The sequence below is a fragment of the Hemitrygon akajei genome, chromosome 16 (genome assembly GCF_048418815.1).
Source record: "Hemitrygon akajei chromosome 16, sHemAka1.3, whole genome shotgun sequence".
Classification (NCBI taxonomy): domain Eukaryota; kingdom Metazoa; phylum Chordata; class Chondrichthyes; order Myliobatiformes; family Dasyatidae; genus Hemitrygon; species Hemitrygon akajei.
In genome coordinates this window covers 82,298,635-82,315,423 of record NC_133139.1, presented here as the reverse complement: position 1 = coordinate 82,315,423, position 16,789 = coordinate 82,298,635, and the positions used below count along the sequence as shown (strand labels likewise).

Genomic DNA, 16,789 nt, shown 5'->3' with positions numbered 1-16,789 from the left:
TTATTTAACTGACAAAAGTACAAAGAAAAGATTTTCAATAGTTTTACTGACCAACTTAATTGTATTTTGTAAATATACACAAATTCAGAATTTGATGGCTGCAACACACTCAACAAAAGTTAGGACAGAGGCATGTTTACCATTGTGTTACATCACCTTTCCTTTTAATAACACTTTTTAATCGTTTTGGAACTGAGGATACTAATTGTAGTAGATTTGCAATTGGAAATTTTGTCCATTCTTGCTTGATATAAGACTTAAGCTGCTCTCCTCTTCATGATGCACCATACATTTTCAATAGGAGATAGATCTGGACTGGCAGCAGGCCAGTCAAGCACACGCACTTTGTCTACAAAGCCATGCTGTTGTTGCCCGTGCATTGTCCTGCTGAAATAAGCATGGACGTCCCGGGAAGAGACGTCGCCTTGATGGCAACATACGTCTCTCTAAAATCCTAATATATGCCTCAGAGTCAATGGTGCCTTCACATACATGTAACTCACCCATGTCGTGGGCACTGATGCACCCCCATACCATCACAGATGCTGGCTTTTGTACCTTTTGCTAATATCAATCAGGATGGTTGTTTTCATCTTTGGCATGGAGAACTCAACGCCTGTTTTTTCCGAAAACTAGCTGAAATGTGGACTCATCTGACCACAGCACATGGTTCCACAGTCTTTTGGTCCATCTGAGATGAGCTCGGGCCCAGAGAACTCGCTGGCATTTCTGCATAGAGTTGATGTATGGCTTCCTCCTTGCGTAATACAGTTTCAAGTTGCATTTCTGGATGCAGCAATGGACTATGTTTTCCAAAGTACTCCCGAGCCCAGGTAGCTATAATTGTCACAGTAGCATGACAGTTTCTTAGGCAGTGCCGCACCCATCCTTGCTTGCAAAGACTGAGCCTTTGATGGACGCAACTTTTATACCCAGTCATGATACCTCACCTGCTACCAATTAGCCTGCTTAATGTGAAGTCTTCCAAATTGGTGTTACTTGAATATTCTGTGCACTTTTCAATCTTATTTTAACTCTGTCCCAACTTTTGTTGAATGTGTTGCAGCCATCAAATTCTAAATTTGTGTATATTTACAAAATACAATTAAGTTGGTCAGTAAAACTATTGAAAATCTTTTCTTTGTACTTTTGTCAGTTAAATAACGGTTCACGTGAATTAACATATCACAGATTTTTGTTTTTATTGCATTTTGGAAAATATCCCAACTTTTCTGGAAATGGGGTTTGTACAAGGAGTAGGTATCCTATGTGGCAGCACTAAAGATAGTGCTAATTACGTGCACCATGTTTACTCACAAGCTGCCTAATTATTGACAGTGTAACATAAGTGTACTATGTAAGTGCTAGGAAGCCCCTGTATGAACTATGCATATTTACACAGTCCACATGGGAGAAATACCTGTAAGAACAATGGGTGCAGAGACAGCTGATATATGGGGAATAGATAGTGGCAGCCTCACTGACTACACACTTCGAGACATTTTATGCACAGACCACACAGTGTGCAGGCAAATCTTTATTATTATTTATTGCGATACAACGCAGAATAGGCCTTCCAGCCCTTAGGGCCACGCTGCCCAGCAACCCTCTGACCTAACCCCAGTCTAAACATGGGATAATTTACAATGATCAATTAACCTACCAGCCAGCACATCTTTGGGCTGTGGGAGGAAACCGGACCACGTGGAACAAACAAACTACTTACAGACAGCAGCAGGAATTCAACACAGATAGCTAGTACTGTGAAGCGTTGTACTAAGCACTGTGTTATTATGCCGCCCCATCTTGAATACTTATTGTATCAACAAGATAGACAGGACAGCAGAGGAGGTGGCATTGCTCTATTGGTTAAAAAAAGGAAATCAAATCATTAGAAAGAGGTGACATAGGGTCAGAAAGTGTTGAATCATTGTGGATACAGCTAAGGAATTGCAAGGGTAAAAAGACCTTGATGGGAGTTGTATACAGGCCCCCAAATAGTAGAAAGGATGTGGTTTACAAATTACAGTGGGAGATAGAAAATGCATGCCTAAAGGGCAATGTTACAATAGTCATGGGGGATTTCAATATGCAGGTAGATTAGGAAAATCAGATTGGTGCTGGATCCGAAGAGAGGGAATTTCTATAATGCCTAGAAGGTGGCTTTTTAGAGCAACTCGTGGTTGAGCCCACTAGGGTATCAGCTATTCTGGATTGGGTGTTGTGCAATCAACCAGAATTGATCAGAGAGCTCAGGGTAAAAGAACCTGAGGGGCAAGTGATCATAGGTGGGCATGGATGATGGCAGAGCAGCAATTCGGAAGCCACAGGATACATACATCCCAAAGAAGTAGTAATATTCAAAAGGAAAGATGACACAACCATGACAAATAAGAGAAGTCAAAACCAAGTGAGGGCATATAATAGAGCAAAAATTAATGGAAATTTAGAGGATTGGGAAGCTTTTAAAAACCAACAGAAAACAACTAAAAGTCATTAAGAAAGTAAAGGTGGAATACGAGAGTAAGCTAGTCAATAATATTAAAGAGGATACCAAAAGTTTTTTCAAATACATAGTCTGAAAGGGAGATGAGAGTGGATATCAGACTGCTGGAAAACTATGCTGAAGAAAGTGAATTCTCTGGTGGAAGGGAATGATGCTGGGGGACAAGGAAATGCCGGATGAACTGTATAATATTTTGCATCAGTCTTCACTGTGAAAGACTCTAGCAGTATGCCAGAAGTTTGAAAGTGTTGGTGGACAGAAATGTGTGAAGTTGCCGTTACTAGGGAGAAGGTTCTTGGGAAACTGAAAGGTTTGAAGGTAGATAAGTCACCTAGACCAGATGGTATACACCCCAGGGTTCTCAGAGAGGTGCTGAAGAGATTGTGGAAGCATTAGTAATGATCTTCCAAGAATCACTGGATTCTGGAATGGTTCCAGAAGATTGAAAATTGCAAATGTCACACCACTCTTCAAGAAAGGAGAGAGGCAGAAGAAAGGAAATTATAGGCCAGTTAGTCTGATCTCAGTGGTTGGGAAGATATTGGAGTCAATTTTGAAGTGTGTGGTTTCCAGGTACTTGGAGGCACGTGATAAAATAGGCTATAGTCATTATGGTTTCCTCAAGAGAAAATCTTGCCTCTTGGAATTCTTCAAAGAAATAAGGAGGAGGATTGACAAAGGAGAATTGGTTGATGTTGTGTACTTTGGCAAGGTGCCACATATGAGGCTGCTTAACAAGTTATGAGCCCATTGTATTATAGGAAAGATTCTAGCATGGATAAAGCAGTGGCTGATTGGCAGGAGGCAAAGAGCGGGAATAAAGCGAGGCTTTTCTGATTGGCTGCCGGTGACTGGTGGTGTTCCATAGGGGTTTGTGTTGGGACCGATTCTTTTTACATTATATATCAATGACTTGGATGATGGAATTGATAGCTTTGTTGCAAAGTTTGCAGACAATACAAACTTGAGTGGAGGGACGTGTAGTTTTGAGGAAGCAGAGAGGCGATAGAATGACTTAGATAGATTAGGAGAAAATGGCAGATGGAAGTGTTTGGTCATGCATTTTGGTGGAAGAAGTGAAAAGCTAGACTATTTTCTAGATGGGGAGAAAATACAAAAAATAGAGGGACTTGGAAGTCCTTGTGCTGGATTCCCTAAAGGTTAACTTGCAGGTTGAGTCTGTGGTCAGGAAGGCAAATGCAATGTTATCATTCATTTTAAGAGGACTAGAGTATAAAAGCAAGGTTATAATGTTGAGACTTTATAAGGCGCTGGTAAGGCCTCACTTGGGGTATTGCGGACAGTTTTGGGCTCCTTACCTTTAAAAAGATATGCTGAAACTAGAGGGGGTTCAAAGGAGGTTCACGAAAATGGTCTTGGCCCGAAACGTCGACAGTGCTTCCTCCTATAGATGCTGCCTGGCCTGCTGCATTCCACCAGCATTTTGTGTGTGTTTCACAAAAATGATTCCCGGATTGAATAGCTTGTCACATGAAGAGCGTTTGATGGCTCTGTGCCTGTTTTCAGTGGAATTCAGAAGAATGAGGGGTGACCTAATAGAAACTTATCAAATGGGAAAAGGTCTTGATAGAGTGGATATGGAGAGGCCATTCCTATGGTGGGAGAGTCTAAGACCAGAGGACACAGCTTCAGAATAGAGGGGTGTCCTTTTAGAACAGAGATGAGGAGAAATTTCTTTAGCCAGAGAGTAGTGGATCTGTGGAATTCGTTGCCACAGGCAGCTGTAGAGGTTAAATCTTCATGTATATTTAAGGCAGAGGTTGATAAGATTCTTGATTGGTTAGGGCATGAAGGGATATGGAAGGAAGACAGGAGATTGGGGCTGAGAGGAAAAATGGATAAGCCATGATAAAATGGCAGAATGGATTCAGTGGGCCAAATAGCCTACTGCTGCTCATTTGTCTTATAGTCTAAGTATTCAGGGCTCTGCTTTGCCAGCTTATAGGCATCTCTAAAACTCATCTTTAAAGGAAGGTGTTTCCTTCAGGAGACTTTTGTTTAGATCAAAAATTTTGAATATAAAAATTCCAAAATGACATTCCCAAGTTAATAATAGTCACAGAGTCTGCATTATAAAAATAATAAGAGCTATTTATTGGGAGAACATCAAGTTCATTAGAAAGTCTTATTTATAATTCTCTAATATGGCTTTGTAACATTAAAACATTAAAAAGCTGCCGGTGAATTGGAGGCACCCAGTTCCTCGGGATCTCAGTACTAGTAGAGAGCAGAGTGAGTGAGGAACAACTGAGTGAACCTGAGCTTTCACAGTACAGTGCATTCATGATATTGTTACAGGGCGTAGCAACATTCGGAACTTACTGTCACAGGTAAACATATTGGATGTTGTGCAGGTTGAGCAATTTCTTCATCAAAAGGATAGGCCATGCTTGACATGACTCTGAGGAACTAACAAATCCATGAACAACTTAAAAAAGGATTGAATTCTCCATTTGCCTCTCAATGTCCAAACCTAGGAACTCATTGTGAGAGGTGGAAATAGGTAAGGCTAGACAACAGGGCTCTGGTGAAGTTGTGTAGGCCAGTCCCCTGTAGAGTGGATGCAATGGATTACAGACACATTGATGAACTCCAACCAACTTTGTTTGAAGGAGACAAGAAGTGTACAATGGTACAGTATATGCTCCACTGGTGCTAAGAGCCCAAGACAAATTCTTCATTAGGAGATTCAAGTTGTTTTCTGTTGAAGCCTGAGTTGAATAGGTTCCAAAGCTTCCCTCACCAGTCACATTCACTTTCTATGATTAGATTGATTAAAGTTAACTCTTCAGGAATGCCAAAGCTAGCAGTAATGCACAATGCTCAGAGCAAGATGTTGAAATTCTGTGGTAGCTTGGATGTATTTTAGTTACCCCGGCTATTTTGAAGGTTCATTGTTGGTATTCCTCCAAACCCAGCCACTGCTCTTTTCTGTCTAATTGCCATTCATCTTCAAGCAGTTCATCTGGTGATGGCACATAGTGCTTCTCATAGCCAGAGGTGATGCAGGCTTTTCCTGGTACTTTTGCGCTGACTGGCTTTTCTTCAAGTTCTATATCCTGATCAGTGCAGGTGTGTGGAGAGTTCTCTCCATTCTGAGTTGGTATGTTTTCTAGTAACATATCCTCAGTGTATAAGCTTTCGGTTTCTCTCAGAGTAAGGCTGTTGCTAGTTGTTTGGGGAACCAGTGTCACAGTCTCTTCCACTTTAACAACTTCTGGATCATTCTCAATCATTCCAAAATGGTCTGGAGTGATAAGATTCTGAAAGTAGATGCAGGGTATTGCAAGAGTTAGTATTGGGTTCAAAGGTAATTTGGTTTCCCATGGAGAATACATCCTTATTATTAGCTCAAGCATTATTCCCCTCTAATATTCCCCCAACTGTGGTCCCAAACTTGCATATTTCTTCACCTTCAATCCTCTCCCATCTTATCCAGGTCGATAGATGGTTAAGAAAGTTTATGGAATGCTTGCTTTTATTAGTCAAGGCATTAAGTTCAAAAGTAATGGGGTTATGTTGCAACTTTATAGAACTCTGGTTAGGCCACATCTGGAGTATTGCGTACAGTTCTGGTTGCCCCACTATTAGAAGGATGCTGAGACTTTGGAGATGCTGCAGAAGAGGTTTGCCAGGATGGTGACTTGTTTAGAAGGCATACGCTATCACAAGAGGTTGGATAAACTTGGGTTGTTTTCTCTAGAGCAGCAGAAGCTGATGGGAGATCTGATAGTGGTTTATAAGATTACAAGAGGCATAGATAGAGTAGACAGGGAGTAACTTTCTCCCAGGGTAGAAGTGTCTAATACCAGAGAGTATGCATTGAAGTTGAGAGGAGTAGGTTCAAGGGGAACGTGAGGGGTAAGATTTTTACTCAGAGAGTGGTGGGTGCCTGGAATGCTCTGCCTGGTATGGTGGTAGAAGCAAATACATTAGTAGCTTTTAAGAGATGTTTAGATAGACACATGAATTTGAGGAAGAAGGAGAAATATGGACATTGTGTAGGTAGGAGGGATTCATTTTTGGGTTTTTTTTGATTTACTTTTCAGGGGATTGGCACAACATTGAGGGATGAAGGGCCTGTTCCTAGCTGGACTGTTCTGTGTTCTTTTTATCCAAGACTTCTGTTATCTTATGCATTTGACCTTTAATCTCTCCCAGAGCCCACCCTATTCCAGGAAATTATAGCTGAGGAAGAGCAATGCACCAAAAATAGTTTCAGGTTAGTTCCATTTTCTAGTATTTGGTCCTTAGCCATAATAGTCATAGCTGATGCACCATCAATAACTCACTATGAGACGTAAAAGCGAGGTATCGGCTTTTATTGACTGGAAGAAGGAACAAGCAGTGAGTGACCACTATACTACATCCTGGAGACAGAGAGGCCGGGCTCAGACCTCCATCACCTTTATACAGGGGTCTGTGGGAGGAGCCACAGGAGCAGTCATCAGGGGGCGTGTCCAGACAGGTATATGTAGTTCACCACATTCACCCCCCCTTTGTTTTAAAAAGAGTCCCCATGTGGCAAAGTTTCTTACAAGTATATTTACAGGTTAAGTCTATCAGGTGGTCGAATCTGTCGCTGCGATCTACGTAGCACCGGCTGTGATTGTACAGATGCCGGTGGTGGTGATTGCACAGGTGCCGGTGGTGCTCGCACCGGAGACGGAGGTTGTGCTGGTTCCGGCCTAACTGGAGGAGGTCTGAGCCCGGCCTCTCTGTCTCCAGGATGTAGTATAGTGGTCACTCACTGCTTGTTCCTTCTTCCAGTCAATAAAATTGATGCACCATCAATAACTCACCCTGAGACGTAAAAGCGAGGTATCGGCTTTTATTGACTGTAAGAAGGAACAAGCAGTGAGTGACCACTATACTACATCCTGGAGACAGAGAGGCCGGGCTCAGACCTCCATCACCTTTATACAGGGGTTTGTGGGAGGAGCCACAGGAGCAGTCATCAGGGGGCGTGTCCAGACAGGTATATGTAGTTCACCACAATAGCATAACAGCTATTTATGATGTTAGGTTGTGTGTAGTTTCTCATTGATTCTATAGTGTTTCTTTCTATTTATTGTGAATGCCTGAAAGAAAATGAATCTCATAGTAGTATATGGTGATATGTATGTAGTTTGATAATAAGCTCACTTTAACTCTGCCATGTATGGTTCCAAGCCCAGCTGCAAAAGGAGGAGATTTGTGCATGGGGTTAGCAACCCCATCTCGTAAAAATGCAAAGCTACAGAAACGATAAACAGAAGCTCCAAGGGCCTCATCCCTGGGAGAAGGATACACCAAGAAGATGGGCTACACCTGGAACAAGATGGAAGAATGGCCTGGGACTGAGGACCCGGGTGAGCTACTGTTGGCAGCCTTTTCCCCAGTAGCAGTGATTGGCTTAAGAAGGAGAATAAACTTACTTTGAACACTTAATTTTTTTGTTCCTTTCTTTCCAACCTATTTTCTTTACATTTTAACATGAAGTTTCCTTTCACAGATCCCAGTTCTGATGAAAACCTGATTAACTTGGTACATCGACTCTGCTTTTCTCTTTACAGATCATAAGTTTCAAGGCATATTATATTTTTATATCAGATTTACAGAATCTGAATGTTTTATTTGTCCTGGTTTTGAGGTTCTTTCGTTTGTTTTAACCCCTCTGTATCACAGTAATTTTGAGTCCTCCAACCTCCCCAAGATATCTTCACTTTTATATTTTCATTCTTTTAATTGTTTTGTCAAAGACCCAAGCTCAAATTCCCTGTGTTCACTTTACTACCCTTTAGTACGCTCTTTTTAAAATGTACTTTTTTTTGACACAGTCACTTTGCCAATTTCTCTTAAATAGTTTTGCATCAGTATTTTTGTTTCAAAATGCTACGAAGTAACCTGGGATGATTTCTTTTCTTACAGGGACTATCTGCACACACTGCTGGAATTACTGCCTCCCTGTGCATAGAGCCCGTATTCTCTTGCTAATATTCCCTTTCCATTTTTTTCCCCGAAGGTGCTCATACTCAATGAGGTGCAAGTTCCAAGGATATCAGTTACGCACCGTTCTTAACCGTGCTGCACAAAGGAGTCCACACCTTAGGTGAGTTTCTTGCTTTTTGACAAATCCAAGATGAAATCCTGATAACACTTGGCCCTCTGTAAAAGCTTATTATGTATCTTGCCACATTGATAATGATATCAAAAGGAACTTGCATTTTGGTAGGTGTTTCATGACCACATCTTTGAATTTGATACCTCACTGGATTAAAAAGATGCTTACTTCTAATTCCAACATGCAAGAGGCTACTGGGCCCATGGGGGTTTGTGCCTGTTCACAGTAAGCAATCACATTAGTTCCATTCCTCCTCTCTTTCCTGGAATATCTACAACATATTTTCTCTCACATGCTCATCAACCCTCGTTTAATTCTTTCCTTTATCCCATGTGTAGGGGAATGGGAGGATAATGGAGAACATGCCCATAAATGGCTGTCACTGAGGGTGAAAGAAGAAAAATTTAGAGTTGGCAAAATCTTAAAAAGCCAATCCACTACCTCCTCAAGAGTAAAGGGAAAAGAAGGGTGCATAAGAACGTGTTAATTTTTTCCCTATTCATTGTTTTTATTCATTGAATCTTTAGAGGAGACTTGATTAAAACATGTTCAAGTTCTCACCTGCTGGAGCCGAGTACGGATAACTTCAAGATCTGGGATTTTCTGGCAACACCACTGAGGTATCAAGAAGGAGCCAAGGCTTTTTATCCTGAAAAATAAATAGCAGATTTGTTTAAGAAAGGTAGTTGACATAATCCTGTGAATTATAGACCAGTAAGTCTTAGGTCATTAGTGGGCAAACTATTGGAGAGGATTCTCAGAGACAGGACTTATGAACATTGGAGAAGCATAGACTGTATTAGGGTTCATCAGCATTGCTTTGTGAAAGGTAGGCCGTACCTTTATACTTTATACTTTATTGTCACCAAACAATTGATACTAGAGCGTACAATCATCACAGTGATATTTGTTTCTGCGGTTTGTGCTCCCTGAAGTACAAATCTAAGTAAATATAATAAAAATTTAAATTATAAATCATAATTAGAAAAATAGAAAAGGGAAAGTAAGGTAGTGCAAGTCAGGTCCAGATATTTGGAAGGTACAACCATATCCAGGTCAGGATCTGTTCAGCAGTCTTATCACAGTTGGAAAGAAGCTGTTCACAAATCTGGCCGTATGAGTCTTCATGCTCCTGAACCTTCTCCCGGAGGGAAGTGGGACAAAAAGTGTGTTGGCTGGGTGGGTCTTGTCCTTGATTATTCTGGCAGCACTGCTCCGACAGCGTGTGATGTAAAGTGAGTCCAAGGATGGAAGATTGGTTTGTGTGATGTGCTGGGCTATGTTCACGATCTTCTGCAGCTTCTTCCGGTCTTGGACAGGACAATTTCCATACCAGGTTGTGATGCACCCTAGAAGAATGCTTTCTACGGTGCACCTATAAAAATTAGTGAGGGTTTTAGGGGACAGGCCAAATTTCTTCAGCTTCCTCAGGAAGTAAAGGCGCTGGTGGGCCTTCTTGGCAGTGGACTCTGCTTGGTTAGACCAAGTCAGGTCATTTGTGATATTCACCCCGAGGAACTTAAAGCTTTTGACCTGTTCTACCTGTGCACCACCAATGTATATGGGGTTGTGCGGTCTGCTACTCCTTCTGAAGTCAACAACCAATTCCTTCGTCTTGCTGGCATTGAGGGATAGGTTATTGTCTTCGCACCATGCCACCAGGTTCTTAATTTCCTCTCTGTACTCAGACTCATCATTACCCAAGATACGGCCTACAATTGTGGTGTCATCAGCAAACTTGTATATTGAGTTTGATGGAAACTTGGCTACACAATCATGGGTGTACAGTGAGTACAGCAGGGGGCTGAGTACACAGCCTTGTGGGGCACCGGTACTCAGAGTGATTGTAGAGGAGAGCTTGTCCCCTATTTTTACAGCCTGGGTCCTGTCTGTCAGGAAGTTGAAGATCCAGCTGCAGATCTGAGTGCTGAGACCCAGGTTCCGGAGCTTAGGAATCAGTTTATTTGGAATGATGGTATTAAAGGCAGAGCTGTAGTGAATGAAAAGGAGCCTTACATATGCGTCTTTATTTTCCAGGTGTTCTAAGGAGGAGTATAGTGCCAGGGAGATGGCATTTGCCATTGACCTGTTGCTCCGGTAGGCGAATTGCAAAGCTTCGAGGTTGACCGGCAGGTTATGGTTGATGTGTGCCATAACCAATCGCTCGAAGCACTTCATAGCAATTGATGTCAGAGCCACAGGTCGGTAGTCATTCAGGCTTGCCACCTTGCTTTTCTTTGGCACCAGGATTATCGTTGCCTTCTTAAAACGCGAGGGGATCTTAGACTGAAGCAGGGAGCAGTTGAAGATGTCAGCAAACACTCCAACTAGCTCGCTTGCACAGGCCCGGAGAACCCGTCCCGGGACGCCATCTGGGCCCGTCACCTTCCTTGGATTTATCTTCAGGAAGGCTCTTCTAACATCTTCCTCAGTGACGATGAATCTTGATGCCACCAGGTCCAGTTCATCCAGAGGGGGCAGGACACTCCTCTTCTGTTCGAATCTTGCATAGAATACGTTAAGTTCGTCAGGAAGAGAAGCGCTACAGTTATTGATATTCCCAGCCTTTTCTTTGCACCCAGTGATCTCATTTAGACCCTGCCATAGTCTACTGGCATCCCTCTGGTTAGCCTGGGCTTCCAACTTGTCTCGATATTGCCTCTTGGTGTCCTTAATGGCTTTCCGGAGTTCACGCCTAGATTCCATGTAGTGACTGGTATCTCCGGACCTAAAAGCCACTGCTCTAGCCTTCAAAAGGGACTGGACCTCATAATTCATCCAAGGTTTTCAGTTAGGGAATACCCGGATCGTCTTGCGAGACACACAGTCCTCTGTGCATTTCCAGATAAAGTTCATGACAGCTGAGGCATACTCATCGAAGTTAGCTGCCGAGTCCTTGAATACTAACCAGTCCACCGATTCAAAGCAGTCACGGAGGACCTCATCCGTTTCCTCTGTCCAACGCGACACCACTTTTGACACCGTGACCTCCTGCTTCAGTTTCTGTTTGTAAGCCGGGAGGAGGAGTACGGCCTGATGGTCCGATTTTCCAAAGTGAGGTCTTTGGACAGAACGGTAGGCATCCTTGACTGCTGTGTAGCAGTGGTCAAGTATATGTGGCCCTCTAGTGGAGCAGGAAACATGTTGGTATAACTTTGGCAGCGCTTTTCTAAGGTTGACCTGGTTAAAGTCCCCGGCTGTAATGAGCAAAGCCTCCAGATACCTGGTCTCAAGTTCACTGATGTTGGCATACAGTGTATTCACAGCACACTCCACGTCCGCCTGGGGGGGGAATGTAGACCGCTGTCAGTATTACCGAGGTGAATTCCTGTGGCAGATAATAGGGATGACACTTCACCTATAGATGTTCCAAGTCCGGACTGCAGGAGCTTGTCAGTGCCACTGTGTCCGAGCACCATGCAGTGTTGATCAGTAGGCAGACTCCACCTCCCTTCGTCTTGCCCAAAGACGCTGTGCAGTCCATCCAATGGATTGAAAATCCCTCTGGTTGGATAGCACAGTCGGGGGTGGCAGGGGAGAGCCAGGTCTCTGTGAAACAGAATACACAGCAGTTCTGCATCTCCCTGCAGTAGGTAAGTCTCCCTTTAAGATCATCCACCTTGTTCTCTATGGCTTGCACATTAGCTAGTAGGCTGGTGGGCAGAGGGACCCTAAAGCCCCTCCGCTTCAATCTGACCAGCAGCCCAGCTCTTTTCCCATGCTTCCTCGGTAAATAGTGCATCTTTCCAGGTTTCCATCGATGCAGTGTGTTGTTGGCAGCTCTTTGAGGTTGGTGGACGCGTCCCGCGGGGATCGATCGGCAGGTCGTGTCGTCAGGTGCTCCAGGTCGGGCCGAGTGACGGGGGAGGCTCCACTGCCACTTCCAACTGCTGGGGGCCTGGGCTGTCAATCGGGTCGGGCCCCGAAGCTGACACTTAATCCCAGAGGGCCGGTCTGCCGGCTGAAACAAGTCCGTGAACTGTGTCACGGTTGCAGAGGCCTCCACTCCATCCAAGCCCCGGGCTCAATTTCCGAGGTCGGCGGCGGAGGCCTCACTTCTGGCAGCTGTGGATAGCCACCAACGAGGCTCTACGGTGGTCACTCCAGGGAAGCATCTGGGGTATCTTGAGGACTCCGACGTCACTTCTGTGTGGTCGTCTGCTTTGGAGAGGTGCTGGTCGGAATGGGCCGCGTCTCCAGGAGCTCAGACACGGTAGCAGACCGCAGGTCTCCGGGAACGTGGTGGACCTGGACCAGGCCTCGACGATCAGGTCCAGGTACGGTCCGGAGTTGAAGCAATTCTGGCGTGTCGATGATCTCCAGCTGGGTCAGTAACTTCGCCAGGGTGTTGTTGAACTTGCTAGATGTAGCAAATTGGAGGTTTAGAAGGGTTTCTCGGGTATAGGATAGTGTAGAGGGCAGTTTGCTCAGGAGAGCACGCGCAGAGTCGCCAGTTACTGGCACCATCTTATGAGCCTGATTGAATTCTTTGAGGAAGTGACAAAATAAATTAATAAAGGGAGAGCAGTGGATGTGATGTATATGGACTTTAGTAAGGAGTACTACAAGGTGCCACATTGTAGGCTTATTTAGCAGGCAAGGGAATCAAGGAAATTTAGCAGTCTGGATTCAGAATTGGGTTGCCTGCAGAAGGCAGAGAATAGTAGTAGATAGGAGTGTATTGTGTGTGGTGGTTGATGACTGGTGGTGTTCCACAGGGATCTGTTCTGGGACCTTGCTGTTTATGATATTTAAAAATGACTTGATTAAGGAAGTGGAGGGTGGGTTTGTAAATTTGCACATAGAAAAGATGAGAAGTGTTATGGATGACGTAGAAGGTTGATATAGGTTACAGTGGTACATTGACAGGATGCAGAGCTGGGCAGAGAAGTGGCAGATGGAGTTCAAACTGGAAAAGTGTGAAGTAATATACTTTGGAGGTTGATCTTAAAGGCAGAATACAGGGTTAGTGTCAGAAATCTTAATAGTGTGGAAGAACGAGGGATCTTGGAGTCCATGTTCATAGATCCCTCAAAGTTGCCGCACAAATTGATACGGTGGTTAAGAAGGCATTTGGTGTGTTGGCCATCATTAGTCAAGGATTAAGTTCAAGAGCCATAAGGTAATGTTGCCGCTCTATAAGGCTAGTTAGACTGCTCTGGAATATTATGTTCAGTTCTCATTGCCTCATTATAGGAAAGATGTGGAAGCTTTAGAGAGGATGCAGAGGAGGATGCTGTCTGGATTAAAGAGCCTGTCTTATGAGGAAAGTTTGAGTAAGTTCAGGCTTTTCCCATTGGGATGAAAGGTGGATGAAAGGTGACTTGACAGACGTGTATAGAATGATAAGAAACAGAGATATAGAAGACAGTCAGCACCTTTCTCCTCAAGGTAGAAAGAGTTAATACAAGAGGGCATAATATTAAGGTGATTGGAGGTGATTGGTTGGATGTCAGGTAGGCTTTTTACATGGGAGTGGTGGGTGTGTGGCGCACGCAGCTAGGGTGGTGGTAGAGGCAGATACATCATGGACGTTTAAGAGACTCTTAGATGGGCACAAGAATGGAAGAAGAATAAGAGGGTTATGTAGGAAGGAAGGGTTAGAATGATTTTGGATAGATTAAAGATCGGTGTAACATCATGGACTGAAGGGTGTGTACTGTGTTGTTATGTTCTATGTTCAGATTAGGTACATCACAGCAGATGCAAGCAATTCACCCCAACAACCCTTTCATGCCATACCATTAGATCACAGCTGATCTGAATCTTAACTCTATCTGTTCACTTTTGTTCTTAATCCACAAATATCCATCAACATCTGAGAATTTTATTCACCTGCACTATTGATAAAGAGCATGTTGAATTTCAAATCATCCTCTGCAACAAAGTATTTCTTAACATTGCTCCTAAAGGATCTATCTTTAATTTGATTATGCCCCTTTATTTACCTGAAGAAATAATCCACTTTATTTACATCGAAGAAGTGGATCATTTGGTCTAATTGCTTCATATTGAGTCCCTCAAGCGTGAAATCCATTTTCCAGCACTTTTTGTTCTATCAGCATTTGATTTCATCATTTTCTCTCTTTTAAGTGATGCCATCACTGTGAATTTCTATTGCTCTCCATATGTCCCACACCTGCTATATCTACCCTTTGAAAAATGAACTGCATGTTCTTATGAAAGCTGCTTCTACAATACCTCCAAGCTAATAACTCATAATCTAGATCAGGGGTTCCCAACCTTTTTTATGCCATGGACCAACACCATTAAGCAGGGATCCATGGACCCCATTTTGGAAACCCCTAATCTAGAAGGATTTGGATAAAGCTCATTGTTCTTTCATTGCTAGGCCTTAATTCTTGAATTGCAAACTCAATAACTTTATGGGAGCATATTCAAAAGATCAGGGCTGTACCACACTGCCATCATCTCAAGGAAAACTGGGGATGGACAATAAGTGAAGTTGTGAATAAAAGAGACATCTCTGTCTAACCAGTTCATAGGTGGGTCCTCAGAGTTTAAGGTGATCATTTTAGAGAGGAGGCTGCCCGTGCATGAATTACTTCAATATAGGATGGCTGTTACAATCTAGTTACTACACAATTTTCATAGCATAAGGTCACTATCCAATTGTAATGGGATTCAAGATAATTGACATTAGTCTTTGTTTAGATGGATTTTATATACATATATACATGGGCGTATTGATAAATATCTTGTATTTTACCAACAGGAGTAGAGCTCTTTCCGCACACATATGAACACATGTGTGTGTACAAACCACTCTTGGCTGCTTTCTCATACCCTTCCTCAAGATGCCTTCTTCACCAGCTCCCAATTTCCCTTCCTCTGAGCCTTTCCTTTTTTCCCAAATCCTCCATTCTTTCCCTATTCCATCTGATTCCCTGTCCTGCATTTCCCTTTCACTCCCTCCACCAACTCACTGCCACCCCCTTGCTCCAATCACAAATACACTCTATAATTTGCCATCTTTGTGTCTTTTGCTAGCCGTGTTCAATTACATTCTAACTGCATTTTCTAATAGGACGTTATCGGTATCTGCAATATCACATAATAGATGTCATCTGTGAATATTAGGTCATTAGACATGGAAGCTCACAATGCTTACATATAAGCACTGTCACATGCATGGCCACATATTTGCAATAGGGTTGAGTTACCTGATGCATGCAGGCTCAAATATACAAAATTCCACAAATATAAACATCTAGCTGCATTTTGAGCAACTTTTCATTAATGTCTACGACGTGTGTCTATGCAGTTGGAAGAGGTCAGCTCACCTTTGATAAAAGCAGCATTTTCCAAAGATAATGCAAAGGAGAATACCTGCCAAGATGACAAGTACCAACACAATATGCTTCCAGATCGGAATATGTGGAGCTAAACACAGCAGAAAAGTAATGTTAGAACAGAAAAAGCTATCCCATTGTGAGAGCACTACAATACATCTGACAAATAAAGCTAAACTTTAAGTCTTTATTTTTAAAAAGTTAGTATCCTAAACTGGAGCTTGGCTTATTATGATGATATTCATGATAACAAAAAGCAGTGGCTGATTCAGAGAGACTTTTGGCATATAAAGTGGCATCTGGCAAGTGGGAAGTGTGGTAGGGAGAATCCAGAGCCAATATGTGCCTGTCACAGGGAAGGGTAAGGCTGGCAGGATTAGGGAACTCTAGATGATTAGAGATTCAGAGGCTGTGCTCAGGAAGGAGGAGGTACATGTCAGGGATAGGAATTTGTGATCAAGTGAATCCCTTAAGGAGTATAATGGATGTAGGTGTACACCTAAAAGGGAAATCAGGAGTGCAGAACAAGGACATGACAAATAAGGTAAGGGAGAATCCTAAGAAATTCTGTAGTACTATTAAGAACAAAAGGGAAACTCGGAAGATAATAGGTCCCCTTATGGATCACTGTGGTTGTCAATATGTGGAGGCACTGGAAATGGATGAGGTCTTAAATGAATGCTTGTCATCTGTATATTTCTCTTGGAGAAGGTCAAAGAAGCAAGGTAATTCAGGAATGAGAATAGTGATGCCCTAAATCATATTCACATTAAAAAAAAGAGGAGGTTTGGTAATCTTAAACACGTAAAGGTAGATAAATACCTGAGGTCTGATTAAGTGTATCCT

General features: G+C 42.9%; 1 protein-coding gene across 1 annotated transcript in view; it reads right to left on the bottom strand.

Moving 5' to 3' along the window:
• Positions 1-4,597: 4,597 nt before the first annotated feature.
• The window catches only part of LOC140740416 (interleukin-6 receptor subunit beta-like), a 59,022-nt gene continuing 46,830 nt past the window's right edge, over positions 4,598-16,789 (bottom strand). Inside the window, exons 13-15 of the mRNA XM_073069561.1 lie at positions 15,935-16,034; positions 9,192-9,279; positions 4,598-5,790 (exon numbers count right to left, since the gene is read on the bottom strand). Of these exons, the coding sequence (XP_072925662.1) occupies positions 5,419-5,790; positions 9,192-9,279; positions 15,935-16,034 (560 nt within the window). The 3' untranslated portion in view covers positions 4,598-5,418. The remainder of the gene's footprint in view (positions 5,791-9,191; positions 9,280-15,934; positions 16,035-16,789) is intronic.